The sequence below is a fragment of the Pleurodeles waltl genome, chromosome 6, assembly GCF_031143425.1.
Source record: "Pleurodeles waltl isolate 20211129_DDA chromosome 6, aPleWal1.hap1.20221129, whole genome shotgun sequence".
NCBI classification, from domain to species: Eukaryota; Metazoa; Chordata; class Amphibia; order Caudata; family Salamandridae; genus Pleurodeles; species Pleurodeles waltl.
Window position 1 is genome coordinate 1,381,554,373 of NC_090445.1, and position 19,210 is coordinate 1,381,573,582.

The window sequence follows — 19,210 nt, forward strand, 5'->3', positions numbered from 1 at the left end:
CGTGACACAGGGCTGACCAAAAAGAATATATTTTAGTACTGAAATTACTCATTTAAAAGAGGATTATTTTTATTAGTTTTGTGGTTTCAGGAATGACCAATTTACCAGGTCTTCTGTCTTCATGTGGTGCTAACCTAATTTATATTTACAATATTCGCACTTTAATTAGGGGAAAAGCAGAAGATGCTGCAAACTGGCGAATTGTCTTGGGCAAGCATAACCTCAACCTGACCGAACCCACAGAGAAAGCCTACCATGTCAAGCGCATCTATCGTCATGAACGCTTTCGCTACCCCCACCAGAATGAGCTTGATTACGATGTGGCCTTGGTCAAGCCAGTAGGAGACATCATGGCCAACCACTTCATTCACTATGCCTGCTTACCAAGACGAGAGAACATCCCCCGTTCAGGCCACTTCTGCTGGGTGACTGGTTGGGGGGACACAAGAGGTAACTATCATGTGTGGCCTGAGATAATAGTTCACTATATATTATTCTGCATGGAGTAAGCAACTATACAACTTCTAATAATTAACTGCTATTGCAGAGTTGAAATCCACTCCTCTGTTTGCTCTTCTGATCCTCCTCTGGATCTCCATAGACCCGCCAATTCCTTATCTCTGTGTGTGTGCACGTGTCTGTCTTTGTGGGTGTGTGCACATCTGTTTGTTTGTGTGGGTCTGTGTTTGGCTGTCTATCTGTGTGTGAGGAGGAAGTACCAACCTCTGTACTATGCATTGAATGTTTCAAGAGTGTGGGGACGTGATATTTTATGCAAGCCCTTCTGTTGTCAACTCTGTGGCAGTGTATTTCTCTTGATGGTTATTGGAGGGCCTATCCAGAGAACTGCAAAGAATCACATGGGTTGTTGGTGTTTTGGCATAGATGATGCACACATGATACATCATCCACAAATCCAGATCCCAAAGGGCAGATGGGAAGCTAAGGCAAGGATAGGTGCAGGAGTAGATGCAGGGATTCAGCTGTGAAGAAATCCAGTTTTTCTGCATGGTCACCCTAAATATTTTGCCTTTTTCTGTAACCCTATATTTGCTGGCTTTAGAACTCTTTGCACTTTACAGTTCCTAAACAGGAGTACAGTGCCTGTGCTCCCCTTTTAAACATGGTTAAATTGGCTTATTACTAACTGACACAAGTATCTTGCTGATAAGTCCCTAGTATATGGTGTCGCAAATGGAGCCAGAGCCTGGAATTTAAATGCCACATGTGTACTGCAGCACTCATTTTACCATCCACAGATTCAGCCTACAAAACATGGCTTTACAACCTACCATTGTAGCTTGACTGCTGCAGTGTAAAACATGCAGTGCAAACTGGCAAAGACATCCCTTTTAAACATTAATAAGTCACCCCTAAGTCATCCCTGTAGCTCCAAGGTAGGCTGCATGTTATTTAAAAGTGTGACGTACAAAATTATTGTCACAATGTCCCCATAGTGGCAGCCCCTCGAAAGCTGTTTCATTGTGGCAGGCCTTATTGTCCCATACAAAAAACGGATAAAATTACTAATACTGTATTTCGGTTTTAAGACCAACTAGGAAAAGAATTCCACCACTCTTTTTAATATTCATTAAAAGCTCAATTCAGTGGTGAAACTGGATTTATAATCACTATTTAGGAAAAGTAACTTTATGAAAGTTACTGTTTCCCTGGTTGAAGGTCTTCGATGCTGATTTACAGCAGCTCCTCGGCATCTGTCAGACAAGTGCTTGACCTTAATGAGGTGTGAAAGTTCCTCCCAGGACCCACACAATAGACCACTTTGATTGACAGGTCAACCTTAATAACTAGGGATGACCCCTCTGAGCTCAACTGGACATTCAGGGTGGGGGTTGCTGCCCCTTCTGTTGATACCCTGGACCTGGACTGAACTCTGCTGTTGACTTTTGCCTGACACATTTTTTGCGCTGCATTTGCATAATTTTTTGATGCAAAAGCGGCGCAAACTTAGAGAATACAATTATATTCTGTCAGTTTGCGCTGCTTTTGCATCAAAAAATTACACAAATGCGGTGCAAAAAAAAGTATAAATATGGGCCTAAGGGCTTTATGTATAGAATATAGGGATTCTAAATTCCTAATTGCTATTTTTTTGCAAATAGCACTGGGAAATTGCAAGTACTAATGTACAAAAATGTACAAGTTTTAATACCAATTTCAAATGGGGTCCCAATGGACCTACCTCATGAATATTAATGAGGTAGGTTGCAATCTGTGACCCATTAGGAATGATGGCCATCAGTGGGATGGTGGCTTGCTGGGGTCAGCAGACCACCTTGTCTGTGACTTCTTTCTAATAAAACAATTCTTTTTTTTTTAATGCAGTCTGTGTTCCTTAAAGGAAAATGGGATGCGTTTCAAAAAATAAAATGAAACATTTAAGTTACATTTCTTAAGAGTAGTGACCACTGCCTGCTCTTAAAGAATATTTGTTTCAACATTCACAAAGGGGAAGGGGTCCGATGGGTGTCCCTTCCCATTTATGAATAATTATAACAAGTCGAGGTGTCAGTAAAAAATGAATGCTTTGTGATTGTAATTCAGTCACAAAACAATCATACATAGCACTGCAATTCAGGATTTGGAAAGGAGGTCCTCTACAAGCCCTTTCCAAATATGTATTTGCTAAACACAAATTACGATTCAGTAACATATTAACAGGTCAAAATGTGTGCTCTGTACATATGGAAAAACATTTTTGGGTAATGGCCCGATTCTGAGACCTCAAAAATGCTTTTGTACATATGCCCATAAGCAGCAGTAACAGTAAGTAACTGACATTTATAAAGCGTGATGCTCACCTAACAGGTATCATGGTGCATTAGATCCATGCCAGTAGCCACCAAATGGAAACTGAAATTGTTGTGCCACAGTGCACTCAGAATAATCTAATTTTGGCCCTACTTCTGTTTCAGAAAGACCCAAGTCTTCAGATTTTCATAAAGTCAGAACGATTCAACATGGCTCTTAGGGGACCTGAAAATGTATTTCACAGTTGGGCTTTTTTTTACCTGAAGTGATCTCCTCCCTGACTTAACTCTCCTGAACTTTGACACACAGACTAGTTTGACTGAGGCAGATTGCAGTTTGCTCTGAAGTCTGTAATGTCAATAATGCCTGTCCTGTCCAGGGCTTTATAGACCACGACCACAGATTTAAAAAAGCATCCTCCCGTTAACTGGAAGCCAGTGTAGCTCTCCTAAGACACTGCATGAGGAGTCAAATCAAGATTTGTCCAGAACCAGTTTTTGCGCTATTGACTGTACTCAATATAATCTTTTTATTAGGTACTCAGGCGTCCCCAGAAGCAGTGTATTACAGTGGTCAATTCTGCTCAGAAGCGTACTCTGGACTACTAGTTTTCTTGCTGGCTGGGGCAAAAGTGGAACAATTTTTCAAAGGTTTGAGGGCAGAACGAAACAAGCGGCTGCCATTTTGATGATATGTGCTTCTATGGCTAGTTTATCTTCCAGGTATACTCCTAGATTTCACAGTACCTGAGCTGACTTAAGGTTATCCAAACCAATCCATGGTCAGAAGTCCTTCAAGAGACAGCACCGCTCTTTGGAGGGTGAATAACATAAAAATTCAGTTTTTCCTCCATTTAATTTTAAGGAGTTCCTTTTCAGCCAACTCCCTACCTCATTTAAACATCTGTGCAGCCCTTCTACTGGGCTATGATTATTTTTTTTTCTATGGCCAAAATTAACTGTGTGTCAACATCCCATGAGATATAATAAGGGTCAGCAGTGGTCATAAGTATATGTTAAAGAGGATGGGGCTCAGAGCCGAAGGCTGTTGTACCCTGTGTTATGTCCTCTTATATTCCAAGTGGAAGGACGGGAGAGAGATTGCTTGGGACCCAATATTATAGTAAGATTCAATCCACTTCAACAGCGGTCCCTCTACTCCTATCTCCTTCAGATTAAGAGTCAATATGTGGTGTTTAAGGGTGTCAAACGCAGCTGACAGATCTAGTAATATTAGAACTGCTGTTTGACCTCTGTCCACCATCATCTACAGCTCATCCAAGGCCAGAATAAACACTGATTGAGTGTCCTGAAACCCATTTGCCCAATATCCAAGATGTAACATTTTCCAGATCGCTAGCCAGTTTTTTACTAATATATTTTTCCATTATTTTTATAGGTTGGGGGCGCTGTGAAATTTGGAGGTAGTTACTGGGATCAAAAATATCCAAAGCTGGCGTAATTCGTCTGCCCTATCCCTCCACATAGTTGGTGGTATTGGGACTAATAAGGAACCCAAGGAGATCTTCAGGGCCAATGATCTAAATTCCTCCTCCTCCATCTCTTCAATCGCTCCTAGTTTAAAGGACCCCCTTTCTGTATGTACTGCACTTGTGCCCTCCTCCTCTATGGGTGGCTCTGACCCCACGGGGTCTTTGTCAATATCTTGCAGGATAAGTTGAATGTTTTCGCTAAAATTCTCGGGCAGCTTGTCACAGAGGCCTTGTGAAGGTTTTATGGCTTGTTTCGTACAGTCACTGTTCCTGAAGTCCCTTACTAAGCTAAATGTTTTTTCTCAAATTATTTAATGCTTCTGTAAAAAATTTCAAGTAATAGTTTCCTTTCGCTTTTCAATTTCATGTTTGTGTAGATTCAATGCCTTTTTAATTGCCTTTCCATTGGGTGCCGGGGACCTTAGAAGTGAATGCCTATGATTATTCTGGCACTAGAAGAAAGTCTGAAAACCTTTGAAAACTTTTCCTTCTGGCCTTCAGTGGGAACCACAGTCAAAATATATGACCCGTAGATCACCAGCATTGGGTTGGATGTCAGCTTTGTCCCACTCAAAAGTCCATACATCTCTGAAAAAATAACTAAGTCCCATTTTGAGGTAGAACCTAGAAAATGTTCAGTGCGGAATCTCCAAAGATCCAGTCTGAGACCAACATAATTCAGCTAACTGTCCTTTGGTTCCATGGCTACGGCACAATGTCAGCAACGTCGCAAGGGTAGAGGATTTTGCTTCTATAAAAGTGACAAAGTGCCATTCTGTTTTGGGACTTACAAGAAGTTTCAAATATTTTCTTCAAAAAGTTGCCAACGTTGCTTTCTGAAGTGGGCCTTAAAAACCTTTACGAACTTTTTGACTTCTAGACTTCATTGAGTCCAATCCCCTTGGTGTATTCGACCCAGCCTCCATTGTGGCCAACTTCAAATTGTGTCTACGCCCTTTTTGACTGCTTCCATAGACTATTATTGGAACTTAGTTTTTTTGGCTCTATTTTTACTTAAATCTTTAAAAATTCCTATCTCTGGCTCGCCTTTCTGGAGTTTTTTAGTTTTTATGTCATTTTGGTTATTTAAATATGACTCTATTTTTCTAATTCAGTTTAGGGTTTTTATTATTTGGCAGTTTGGCCTTATTACTGTCTTGGTACAGCATAAATATTTTGCATATTGCCCTAAGTGAAGCCTGTCTGCTCTATGCCATATTTACCAAGGTGTTGAGTTCAGGATAATTTAGTGACTTGGAGTGTTCACCCTAACAAGAATTATTATTCCTTGGGGTGAGCAGTCACCCCCTCCAAATATAATACACTTTCTTTGAATCTGAAAATGCCCTTCCTATATATTTTATGGAAGAATTGACAAAGTTTTCCTGCATGCATGCAGCATATGTTGCCTAAATTCAGGGTAATTTGCACAAGTACTTTCCGCAGACACAAGTTCAGAAACATTTTGCTGTTTTTGTTGCATTTGTGAAGGGGTAGTATGATACGTATCGGATCCTCTCCTTATGAACTATTGTGGCAATCTGCATTTTACAGTTTTCCCAATGTGGACAAATGGTAACTGAGCAAACTCTGAAGGCAGTTTCTTGTGTTTTTCAGGTGGAAAGGAAAACCTCACCCTCTCTGAAGTTCTGAATCAGGTGAAATTACCTATCATAGATTTCAAAACATGCAGACAGAAGAAATTCTGGGGAGACCGTGTGCGAGAGTCAATGATTTGTGCAGGTTTGCGTGACACTGGAGGCCCACCTGCCGCTTGCCAGGTAATGCAAAACAGTTACTAATTATCGAGAACTTTCTGCCAAAATTGAAGATTTTTTAACACTGTGACTTGCACATATTATCGTTACCCAACTCAGTGACACTCATTTTATCGACCCTGTAGATGAAAGTTGACAGTCTGAAATTTAATTACATATAACTGCAGCAGGTACTGTAACCCACTGAGTTATGCGACCTTGGGTGAATGGCTGTTCATTGCAGCAATCTCTGGAAAAGCACACATTCGCGTAGTGGCTTTTTTCACTTGGGGAGCACTTCCTTCACCATGTACTATTTGTCAGTGTTTTTAAAAATAATTTGTTTGCTCTTATTGTGATTTGCAATGAATGTCTATGGTGCATTTCAGTACTGGTTGCATGGTATATCATTATGATAACCTTGACAGAATTACAACTTTCCAGATGAAAGAGTTGATTTGTTGATTAATTCAGTTGCAGGAATTCCTGCCTAATTGTGCATTCTCTTTAATGAGTTTCACATGAATGTGTTTTCCCAGATATTAAACCCAGGTTCACATGAACATTTGGGTCGCTCTTATATTTATTTAATCTCTTCATTGCAGCAAGGCATGAGCAGGTGTAGTAAACATATTCACCTTAACCAACACATACTTAATATTGTTCTCCCTATGCCCATGAAAGTCTAACTCCTATGGTAAAATCAAACCACAAAAATATAAAAAAACATCTTCTTTATTTGCATTTTACCCATAGGTTTGTTTTTGTTGTCCATAATATTGTACAACGATCACTCACCCAACATCATATTTGATCTAAGAGTGTGGATGGGAAAGAAGATAGTGATGATTTGTGATAGTCAGGAAAACGGGAGCACAGGCACCCATTTCGCTTAGGGAATTACCTCAATGTGCTGGTCCTGAAGTAGACTTAGTTGGTGAAAAAATTGTTTTTATGTCCCACCCACCAATTTCAAATGCTTGGTTAAGGATCAAATAGGGGCCAGAAGGCAGTGGCAGGAAGCGGGGGCAACAACTTAGCAAACTCAGCCTCCCATTGTCTTTTATAGCTGGACCACCGGCAGAAGATGCATCTGTTAGGTTCCTGCTACGTTGTTCTCAGGCCTAACGCAGTTCGTGTACCAGTATTATCGGGCACATAATACGCGGACAGCTGTAACAGGATACTGGCCACGAGGGAAGCTCCCTTGGCCTTTTTATTACTGCCGGTTCGCGTCACCGGACAGACCATCTAATAAATAAAACAAAGGGGAGATTATCAGCATCTCCCTACACTAGTGTGCATAATGGGCTGGCCCACGCCAAACATACCAGTATCCATGTCAATTAAGGGCAGGGGGTTCATCGGACGCTGCTACTTCTCTTGTAATTCTGGCACTGCCCTTGCTGCGACTGGTTATAAAAAAAAAGTCATAAAAACACCAGCAGGAACAGAAAGTAAACAGGGCATTTATTGCCTGCGTTGGTACATCCTTACTTATCCCTTGGTCCTTCCACTCGAAATCAGAAGCTGTGGAGGGGCTGATGGTGTGACAGAGTGAGCCGTGTATTGTCATCAGTATTCAAAGTGTTTATGGCGACACTTAAACTTCCTCTTCAATGTTGGTTAACATGAGGAGATTAGACTTAGATCATCAGCCTTTTGTGCCACTGCACCTGCTTCACTAATTTCAGCTGGGCCCCCTGCTTATAGGTCTCTAGGTTCCCCATTATACCTGACTCCCCTTCTCTCTTCTCTATCATTCCCTCTCTCCTCTCCTTCGTTCCCTGAACTCTAATCTTCTTAACCTCTCTAAGCAGCTCTCTACCCCCTCTGCTGTCTATCACTTGTACATATCTCGTTCCTTATTTCTCGTCCCTTTCTTGTCCAGTTCCCATGCCCCTTTTGCTTACCCTTAGCTCTTGTTTCTTTCTCTGTGATCCTTCACTAATTCTCCCATTCCGTCATGTTTTCCCTTCTTTCTTTTATCTCATTTTATCCCTTTCCTATCTCCTTTCTATTTCTGCATTAATCTCTACTCTCGTCTTCCCCTCCACTTCCCACCCTGTGTAAAGATATAGACGACGTCCGGCTTCAGGCAGGCTCTGTCTGAAAACTTCTGAAAGGGAGCCGTAAAATAACTGCAGTTGATGCAAAGCAGACTGGGTCCCCTCCCACCTCTGGGCCCTGCTGCCACTGCACCAGTCGCACCACTGCTAGCTGTAGTTCATAAAGGTCTGGCTAGGAATAAAGGGTTTCGATTTGCCGCCTGAAAAAGGAGGCCACTGCCAATAATCTAGCCTACAGTCTAAGCAGAGGCCAATGAAATAAAACATGGAGCTCATAGATGCTTCGTCATATAGGTTTCAGTTTAGCCAAACACTTCCTGGAAAAGTACTTTAAATTCCATTTCGACATGTAACTGAAGGAATGCTGTAGGGTTTTTCCCCCCCACAGATTGTATGGGCTGTTCTGTTTGCCTGCAAAGCACAACATTTGGTTAATTTGTTTACTGCGAGAAACGGTATGTTTTCTTTTTAACTTAAAGCCCAACGAATTGAAAGAAGTAGATACAATGAATTTTTAAAAGAAACATTAACCTGTTGTTGTGCCTGTGATTTCAAAATATTTTTAAATAAAATGATTCTTCACTGGTCTCCGACAAATTCTGGATACCCACTTCGTGGCATTATCCTTTGAACAAGCAGGTTTGCCTCAGGCACTTTAGTTGATGGATGAATGAATAACTGAATTAATGAATCAAACACATTTGATAAGGCTGGCTGGTAAGCTGTTGGGGTGTCCTGGTGCTAAGAAACAGAGCTGGTGGGCAAAGAGGTCAGGAGGACAAGAATAGTCAGGTCTTCAAAGTATATCTAAATGTGGTATAGTTGTGTGGCTTCAGAGATGCTCAGAAGTATTCCATTATTATGCTTTACAGCAGCTGAGTATATAGTCTCATTCTACGTGGCCCCATCTTAGATCTAAATCCCCAGTCGTTTATCACATATTCCAGTCTCTGTAATTAATGCACTCGTCCATGCATCTTTAAATTCCAACAGAAAGAGCTACCTGCAGCAAGGAGACCTGTACATCTCCAAGCATATTCCCTATATAGGGAAGTGCAAGGCTGGTGATGTAGATCATTCTTGATGTTATGTCAGCGAGGAGAGGCAATCTTCCTTACAAACCCCCTTGCTTCAGGATCTGCAGTTCTGCAAGTCCTAAAGAACTTTGGGCCTGATTTATGAAAAGTTAGCGCCGCGTTTACGTCATTTTTTGACACAAAAGCAGCGCAAACTTACAATAATATTTTTGAAATTTATGCCGCTTTTACATCGAAAAATGACACAAAGGCGGCGCTAACTTTTCATAGATCAGGCCCTTTGTATTCTTGTTGACCCAACACACAAATGTGAGGAAAAGTGGATCTGGATCTGGGAATGAAGAATCAGTCTGTGATGGATTCCTGAGCAACCAAACACAATCCAGGTTCTAGGATAGTCACTGCAGATGAGCAGGTCTTTTGGATACCTGATCACGAGGAGGACATTAGTCCTACTTCTGAAAAAGGAGCCCGACAGTCTCCGTTTGACTGAGGCCCTGATTGCAAGTTAGGTGGAATTTCATGCTGAGATTCCCAATGGCCAGAATGATCAATGTTACTGGCCAGTATCTCTGTCTAGAATTCAGCCTGTTATAAATTAACCCTCTTGGAAACGTGAATAGCAGAGTTAACATGGAAATAAACAGAGCTGAATTCTGCACATTATTCCCTATTTTGGGGGTTTAATGCTGTGACTTACCACCTACTCTGAGCATAGGGTAAATAGGACCAGTGACTTTCTACAATGGTTGAAAAAGAGGCAGTGTAATTTAGAGGCAAGGAAAGAATGGTTTTAGAAGGGTAGGATATTGCATGCTCCCCCTAGTCAAAGGAAAAGGTTGTCAGGGACTGCGGTATGAGGCTTGACTGCTGGTGCTGGCAAAGTTGCTTACGATTTTACAAGCTGGAATTTCCAGTCAGTAAAATCGGTTTCTGTGTTTCCAAACCCTGAAGAATCCAGTAAGGGAACACTGGGGCACTTGTGATCAGGTAGAACGTATCCCACCCTAGAATACCGGCCTAATTTTCGATAAGGGCTTAACTAAAAGGATGTAGTAGATCTGGAAGCAGAGGTGCAATTGAAAGTTATCGAAGTTTCCGATAAGCGGTAATAAGTAGTAATAAATCAAAAATCCTCACCCCTTCAACTTTTGTTTATGGAAGGTTAAAATGAAAATATCGTCAATTGGCCCAAAACTCACCTGGGTACCACATATGCAACATAACTTTTGAAAGCATTACCAGAAGAGATGTGGTTCTTTATAAAATCAACTTTGCTAAACAAAACGGTGAATTAGAATTTAAACTGAAGAATTGACAATTGTGTGCATCTCATTGCTGGGAAGATGAATGGCAGGGGAGATTAACAGTTTTATCAGTCCGACGTTCTGTCAGTGACTACTGACAAAGACACTTTACCTGACGTAGAAAATAAGTTAGGCAAACTACCCTACTTGAGTTCTTGAATTTCCAGATTTCAATTAACAAATAAAACAATCTTACTCCACATATGCATACCTAAGGTAAGTCATTAATGGAAAACTGAAAGATATATCACATATCTTCGTGTAAACATGCTAACACATTTCTTCAAATATTATGTTCATGGGAGACCATTGTTTTTTGAACAATTATACCTATGCAGACGAGGACTACATTACTTACAATTCAATATATGTAGAACTCAAAGGAAGATTTCAACAGGCAACTGGATCTCTAGTGTCAGAAACCAAGTTCTTCTCTGAATGAAGTTCAAACCGCTAGTTTGGGAGAGTGGAATAACGGTTGATTTAATTTCTCAGACTCCGTGAAACCATGACTGACCCTAAATTATTTTCAAAAGTACAAAATAGGTTTTATATTTACCAAAGTGAAGAAAGTAAAAAAGCAATATACTCAGATTGGAGACTCTGGGCCTTATTTAGGATAGAGCTACATTCCAACAGGGTGACCAAAAGTGTTACACGCATTATTCAGCAGGAATATTTACCTTTATATTGTTCGGGTGCCATATCAAGACATTGTGCCCTGTATTTGTGGGTCCTTCACTCTTGTGCCTCCATTCCATTGCGCACACCTCTTCAGTTGTTCTTTAGCCCATCGTTGTGAACTCTACGTTGTTCATGTGTTATCCATATGATATGACAGCAAACTGATGCTCTTTGGAAAATGTTGGACTGTGCTTGTACGCCTCACTGTTCTTTACTGACTTCTGACTTTTATTATTGTACATGAGTTATAAAGAACGGAGTAAAAGCCAGGGAAATGTACTTGGGCATTAAAAACATTTAGCTGTTAACTGTCCATGTGTCATGAGATAGGTGTGTTTGCGCACAGCGCACCAAACACTCTGGGACTAGTAGGCCAATATGTATAATGGACAAAGTGGGAAAATGTATGTAGTAACTTTGGATAAAAAACCAGGATTGGCTGAAGGCCAACCTCCAAATAGGTGGCCAACAGGATTATATATTATCGATTGATTTATATAAAGAGTATTCACTTCAGAATTACCATAAGTCACTCACTATCTTACCAAGCTATTATACATTTCTCTAAATCCCGCCCACTCCTGCCCCACAATCAAACCCACTGATCGTAAAGTGCAAAAACTAGCCTATTGCCTGAGCATTCCTAAATCAAATGAACAGTAACCTCACCCACCTACTGAACTCTGGAAAAAAATGTTGCTCTCATTATACGTCCTGTAAATTCACAACGATGCCCCTGCCCAGCCCTCAGTCAATAATCACTCCCATAATTGAAACTTTCAAAACTAAAATAATCGCACTCACTTAGAAATTATGTAAACGACTACTAACATCAAGCAAATTGAATCATAGAAATCTGTGTTGAGCACACCACATTTGTCCTAACAGTTGACAAGTCCTTATTCCAAGTTCTGATTTACTCTTATACCTTAGCACAGATTCTATGTATTTTACTTTTGGGGTTTTATATTATTGTACTAATACATCAATTATAACCACCGTTAACTGTTTCTTTGTTGACATCTGCTTTGTTAAAACTACCATATAGCATTATATCCAAAAATATACATGAATCATACAAAACAAATTATGTACTCCACGTACCACCAGGGGCATCTTAAGGTTTTGGGGGCTCTGGACCAGATATATATTGGGGGCACCTGTTCGGAACAGCTTTGAAGTCATGATCCAGTTTCAGCTCTTCCATTTCCTCATGGCCAGGTCAGTGACAGTGCAGAGGTTAAAATTCTAAATGTGTTTACATCCAGTATTCAGGCCTGTGTTTTCAATATTGTAACAGCAACAGCTCACTCATATTACTGCAAATAATCTGTGACACCCTCCCATTTCTCATATATGAGGTCCTGTTTTGATCTAAAAGAAACTTTTTTTATGTATCTTGCATGAAACATAAATACAACATTTCTCTGCAAAATGTCTGTAAATAGACTCTCACACACCACCCACATCAAAAATAAATTAAATCAAAACAGTATTTAAAACAATATGTTCACAAATGATTATGACAAGGGCAAGACTCTCTGCAAAAAATAGCTGGCTCTGGCAGGGTGCCCCCTGAAAGGCTGGGGCCCTTGGCCAGAACCCACTTTGCCCATGTCTTAAACGTCTCTCCATACCACAACATTGTTTCAATATTAGTTGACTGCAATAGGAGTTCCATTGCAGTTATGGTTGGACACAGTAAGCAGTGGGTCTCATACCTCTATAAAGTTCAATCCCAATCTTATTTTGAGGATCTTATCCAGAGGACTTCTTTTGGCTGGTGTGGATCTTCATTTACAATTTTAAGCGTAGTATAGGAGTAAAATAAGCCATTTATGACATTTCAGGCTATTCATCATACTTATGGGTGTGCCATGCATTTTTACAAGCTTTCTTCAACAGTGAAGTTGTCACATGCATATAGATTCATCAAAACGTTTGTTTCTTTCAGGGGGATTCTGGCGGGCCCCTTGTGTGCCAAATTGGAAGAGAAAAGTGGGAGGTGCATGGTGTGGTGAGCTTCGGACCCATTGGGTGCACCGTGCAGAACAAACCCAGTGTATTCACACGCACTTCAGCTTATATTCCCTGGATTGAGGCAACAAGGATACGTGATTTCTTCTTGCATTGAGTCTCATGAGATAAGCCTTGGGGTATCATGCAAAACACAGAAAGATCTTGTATGAAAATGAAGAATCTGTATGTGTTCATTATATAGCTATACGAACAGCACACCAACACGTAATCATATTGAAGATCTTCACTTCTTATTTGATTCTTCGCACTTTTACCTAACACTGTTTAATGTTAATGGTGTATCTTAAGAAGCAGAAGAAAATCAAGCAATCAAATTCCCAGTAACCCATACTACTCCCACCAAAATCTTTAGACCCGGAGGACCTAGTATCATGTTCACCTTTTCACACACTGTTGTTGTTAGATTCACTTAGTTGTTCAAAACACAATGGACTGTTTACAAGGAGTACCCAGAGCAAGTAATGAAATGGATTGTTCATTCATGCTAATGTCCAATTGACATATCGATATAGTTATAATAGCATTAGAGCCCAATGTTGCTTGTGAATCGATAAGCTGTCAGTTAGGAGGTTACTGTTGGGATTCCATGTTCCCGAACAACACACAGAAGGCAGTTGTTACCTTTTAAGGCTATTTAAATGCATGATGCGTAGCCAGATTAGCCAAGGACAGTAATGACCATAGCTGACAAATAAAATACTCATATAATATACGGATGGTCCACCCCACTAAAATTTGGCTGATTGTTATCAGTACCCACTGGTTTATTACTTGCTAATGGCTAGCAGTCAAGTCTATTTTTTTCATAAGTGACTACATTTATACTAGGGAAGTTCAATTTGAAATGTAGACATAACTCAGACAGTGGCACGCCTTCTAGCAATGCAAGAAAGAAAGCTCCAATTCAACAAATCATCACTCGCTATTGATTATGCATTGTTGCGTGATTTGTGATGTACACACAAAGCCTGAAGAGGTGTCAGACCGATATATATAAAAGTAATTGCTGAAGTACAAAGTATAGTTTGATGAGCATGAAGCACAGTAAATAAAGGATAAATTTGTTTAGTCACTTAAGTGGTGACCAAGATGCTTCAGTAAAAAAGGACTTAAGTCATCAGCAAAATATGCCATTGAAGAATAAATATTCAAATAAATGTTAATGCAGTGCAGAGCGTGAAGGCTAAAAATATGAGTCCTCATGACCTAAAAAAAAAAAAAGAATTACACAGCAACTAGGACAATCTGTGCAAGCAAAAGTGGACATCAGTGGTGCAGAGGGACATACATGCATCTCTTAGTGTTCACATACTGTTCACAAACATTGCCCAATAGCACTGTGATTGGCAGTAGAAGACAAAATCAAAAGTCGGGACCCTATGGAGGAAGTATTTGATATTGGGTAACCTTTCAGAAACTGGCGCCATATATGGAAATCATCAGTATTTTAAAATACATATAAAGACATGCCCTTAGTTCACATACCTTATGAGGACTTTTGAGACCACCTCCTTTTCAGCCCACTTATATCCATCTTATCCCTTTTCGCTTTCTAAAAACTCAGTAATCAATTAAGTATACAAGGTCGGCTTTACTATCATATGTTCCTTTGTGCCAGCTGTTTTGGGTGCACCGTGCAGAACAAACCCAGCGTATTCACCCACACCTCAGCTTATATTCCCTGGATAGAGGCAACAAGGATACGTGATTTCTTCTTGCATTGAGTCTCATGAGATACGCCTTGGGCTATCATGCAAAACACAGAAAGATCTTGTATGAAAATGAAGAATCTGTGTGTGTTCATGATATAGCTATACGAACAGCGCACTAACACGTAATTAGATGAAATATCTTCACTTCTTATTTGATTCTTCCCACTTTTACCTAACACCGTTTAATGGTGTATATTAAGAAGCAGAAGAAAATCAAGCAATCAAATTCCCAATTGCCCACACTACTCCCACCCAATTCTGTAGACCCTGAGGGCCTAGTATCATATTCATATTTTCACCCACTGTTGGTGTTAGATTCACTTTGTTGTTCAAAACACAATGGACTGTTTACAAGGAGTACCCAGATCAAGTAATGAAGAGTATGGTTCATTCATGCTAATGTTCAATTGACCTATTGCTATAGTTATCACAGCGTTAGAGCCCCATGTCCCATGTTGAAATATAATGCATATATGAAAGCCTGGATTACACCTATGCACCTCTTTTTCTCCCTACGCTTTTTGTTAAGAATATCTTTGCTGTTAGGGATATTGGCCTCAACCCATGCATAAAACAGAGTTGTCACTTCCTTATCTGGATCTTTATGTGGAGTTTGAATCTGCCGTGCAAAAACTAAACTGCATTTTAAGCATGCTCCTGGCGGAAAAATGTGTCACTGCTAATCTTTAAAAAAAAAAAAATTAAAAAACACCAGTTTTATGTCCTCATAATAGAAGAAATGTTTCCTTACTTTTTACATGCAATTGTATTTTTTCCTTTGAACTATGTAGTAGAAAAGATAAACAAATATTTACTATAGATATTTTTATCACTTATTGAAGTGTTTCAGGTTGAAAAAGCCAGAGCTGAAAAGGATCACTAGAGTAATTCCTCTCTGCTCAGACACCAAACAAAACAGAGGAACTAGTCTTTACCACCAGTCAGGTCTTTTAGGCCGTCCACCAAGGTGTGCCGGGCAGTAATACCTCACTCCATGTAAGATATCTACGAGAAGTGGAAAGAACTCCCCGGACCGCATGTCCAATAGTCTCAGGGTAGCACAATGGTGCCTGCTGTCAAAAGTTGAAACTGCTAAATGCTATCTAAAGTTGAATAGTGTGTTTTTCGACTGCTGGTCTTTAAGGTCAGCACTGGAAGCGAGTAGGGCATCTTTGTATGTGGCACACCCTGTGCACATTTTCTTCTGCCTACTGAGGGAAACAGTGTCCACTGTCAGATTGGGAAGTACAGCCAGTGGCAGTAAAAGTTAATTCTACTGCTAACCTCTGCCCACGTATGAAAGGAATACTTTAGTTTTCTATTTTCTTAACCTGACACACACTGACATTGCTTTACAACTCAAGTTCATTTCAGTCCTTTGTGTATGATGACTGTACAGGAACCGTGATTCTTTGTCTAAAGGTAATATTAATATAGCCCCCACACCTTAATTGAAATCATTACATTGTTTAAGTAAGACAATACTCTTCCCCACCATAGTGTTTCTATAATTGGTTTACCACATTGGGTAGTAGAGGATTTATGCAAGTTAATGTGTGTAGCATAAGGGCCCAGTCACGCTACTGAGAACACAGAAAAAACACACAAATTGAAAATAGTGTTTTGAATGGGGATAGCAACATATCTGAAGGAGGCCAAGTCTATTTGAAGATTGGTGATTTAACGCTGTTAAGTTGCAAACATACTGAAAACACCTCATAAAACATTTTCCAGGGCAGTACACATTACTGAAATTGTAAATGTTTTCTACACTCACTCTGTCAATAAAACAAAGGTTTTGCTATTGTTTATTTCATCTGTTTTGTTGTAGATTGCAGACGTGGATTTCAATTTCCGCTAATGCAAGGTACCTTTTTAAATCCGTCTTTTTGTGCTCTAAAGTCACTGAACTCCAGAATTTCAGTTAATTTCAAAAGGGTAATGGACGTTAGCAACAGATCGGGAATCTGATGCAAAAGTACAAATATGAAAATATCATTATTACATTTCTATCACTTTCTTCTCTGTAAATATGACAAAACATTAATGTAAATTATAAGCAGGAAAATGTTGTAGTGCATTGTAACCTGTCTAAGTTTGATTTCACTGACTTAATAGCTGCTTTGTGTGCGCCCTGTGGCAATTTGCATCTCTCCTAAGTAAAAGAATAGCCGGTGCTTTAAGTGGAGATTTAAAAGTGTATGTACTCACTCATCAGAATACCTGTCTACTCCTGCATCAATTCATTGCAGCAGTACTGAGAAATGCAGAAATGTCCTTTCAAAGAAACCAGCTTCACCGAACTGTGTTCTTTCACAAAAAGCGCTCCCACCTTCAAAGTCAAACTCTTAAAAAATATAAATGACTCTGTCCCACTATTAGAACTATTTCTTGTAACTATACCAAGATCTGTTAAAAAAAAAAATCACACCTCAAAAACCTACATTTCTCCAAACAATACACCACGCCTCTACAAAACTAGTAGCTCTTCTAAAACAGCATCTCCCCTCCAGAGAGCAACCTAGCCTGAAACCACTCTGTGCCTTATCCCAGTAATATAAGTGACTGTGGTTTTAAAATGAGACGCTCATATTGATTACATCTGAAACAATGTATTCGTTCTATTGCTGGTGGCTTATGGTGCTCTGTAAATGCTTAATCATACTACAAACATGTGTGGCTAAGATGGTAGAACAGGAGAAAACACGCCACACTCTGCTACACAACATCAGTTGGATATCCGAGTAAGTGGAAACACATAGGAGATGTGGCTTACTGTTGCTAGGGATGCTTAAATTGTCAGAGAACCAATACTGTTATTCGGAGGAGCTAGTCCAAGAGCCCTCTTCTTTATTCACACCAGTATCATGAAGACTAAACGGTGCTTGGCTCTGGTTAAGTTGTAGCTTTTCAAGCTATGTTGAGGTGCTACTGATGATCCTGGGCTGAACTGCTTTGAGGAGGCAGCTGAGACGTGAGACGTGGCGCAAGAGTGACAAAGTCTTAGTAATCCTATTTTGGTGGTGGCACTGTCATTCAGCGGTTGAATCACCTGCGAAAGGACTACAGGTATTGACCTGGGAGGTGGTGGAGGCTGAGGATTTCATGTGGACAGTTTGATGATTCATTTGAAGCTGGGAGAGAACATTCAGTGTGCTTCTGTGGGCGGGTCTGACCTTATTTTATTATATATATTATTGTGATAAGGTGACACTTATAGGGTAAAACATCAATTACCCTCAGAGGTCGACTCAGAACTTTTGACTCAGATAGGGGTGTGAGATCATCTATTCAGAGACTGTGAACCAATAAACATCAAGTATAACATCAAATAATCAACATAATCAATTGGAGTCAGTCATTTAAACACACCATGACCTAAATGGCCATGAATCACCACACCAGTTTAGTGAAATGAAAACATTTAATGCCCTTTAGATTAACTATGCTAAGAAAATCATGCGCAAGACCAAATGATAGAAATACAGAAACATCACAGGCTATCCAAAACACCTAAAGACTCTCAATCATACTAAAGCATTTAACATCAGACACTCCAAAAGAATAATGCAGAATAACAATATAATCCAGTGGAAAGGAGAAATGGCATACGTTTAGTTTGTGCAACTGAATGAATTACAATTAATTAATATACATTAAATAAAATTAGATATTAGGTCAGGTGTCCCTGACCAACACTTTGATTCAAAAAGCATGTGTGGGCTACATGCAAAAATAAAAATAAGACAAAAATTAATTTTGAAAACATCTAACTATGGCGCTAACTAAAATAAGAGGTTGCATTTTCTAAGAAAGAAAAACCTGCAAGAAAGACAAATGCACACTGGGTATACCTCTCCTAAATGGATCAGCAATCAGTAGAATCTTCATCAGCAGAGAGAAGGAACATCAGATCTTCATTAGTCAGCATCAGGACATGAAAGGGAAACTTCAGTAAAGTTGGGCCTAATATAACTGAACTGTTAGAATCATAGGCAAAAAGCTAAGCAACATCTTAACAGAACTGATGCTAAATGGAATCTGACAGAACCGAAAAGACGCTTAAAAAGTGAAGAACTAACTTATATCATCTAAAGCTCTGATATATTAAAATCCCAAAAGTTACTAACTAAGCCTCTACTGGACAAGACTATAAGGTGGTTTAGTGTGCAGCCAATAAAACATCATCTGCGCTTCACATGTATCTCTTCAAGTTTTCTGCAGCCAGGATTGGTTTTACGCTGTCACTCCTCTCTCGTCTCCGGACACCAGCTTCCATGATAAAATTAATTTTAAATGCAACGTAAAAACATAACATGTGCTTCCTGCCAAAAACTAAA

At 39.8% G+C, this 19,210-nt stretch overlaps 1 protein-coding gene across 2 annotated transcripts in view; it reads left to right on the forward strand.

Moving 5' to 3' along the window:
- LOC138300866 (elastase-1-like) overlaps positions 1–19,210 on the forward strand; it is a 215,454-nt gene that overhangs the window by 58,212 nt on the left and 138,032 nt on the right. Inside the window, exons 4-6 of one of the 2 annotated variants that reach the window (XM_069240705.1) lie at positions 170–450; positions 5,882–6,045; positions 13,073–13,274. In XM_069240705.1, coding sequence (XP_069096806.1) covers positions 170–450; positions 5,882–6,045; positions 13,073–13,252 — 625 coding nt within the window. In that variant the 3' untranslated portion in view covers positions 13,253–13,274. Of the gene's footprint in view, positions 1–169; positions 451–5,881; positions 6,046–13,072; positions 16,856–19,210 lie in introns of those variants that run through there. The other variant, XM_069240704.1, reaches the window with a different exon arrangement.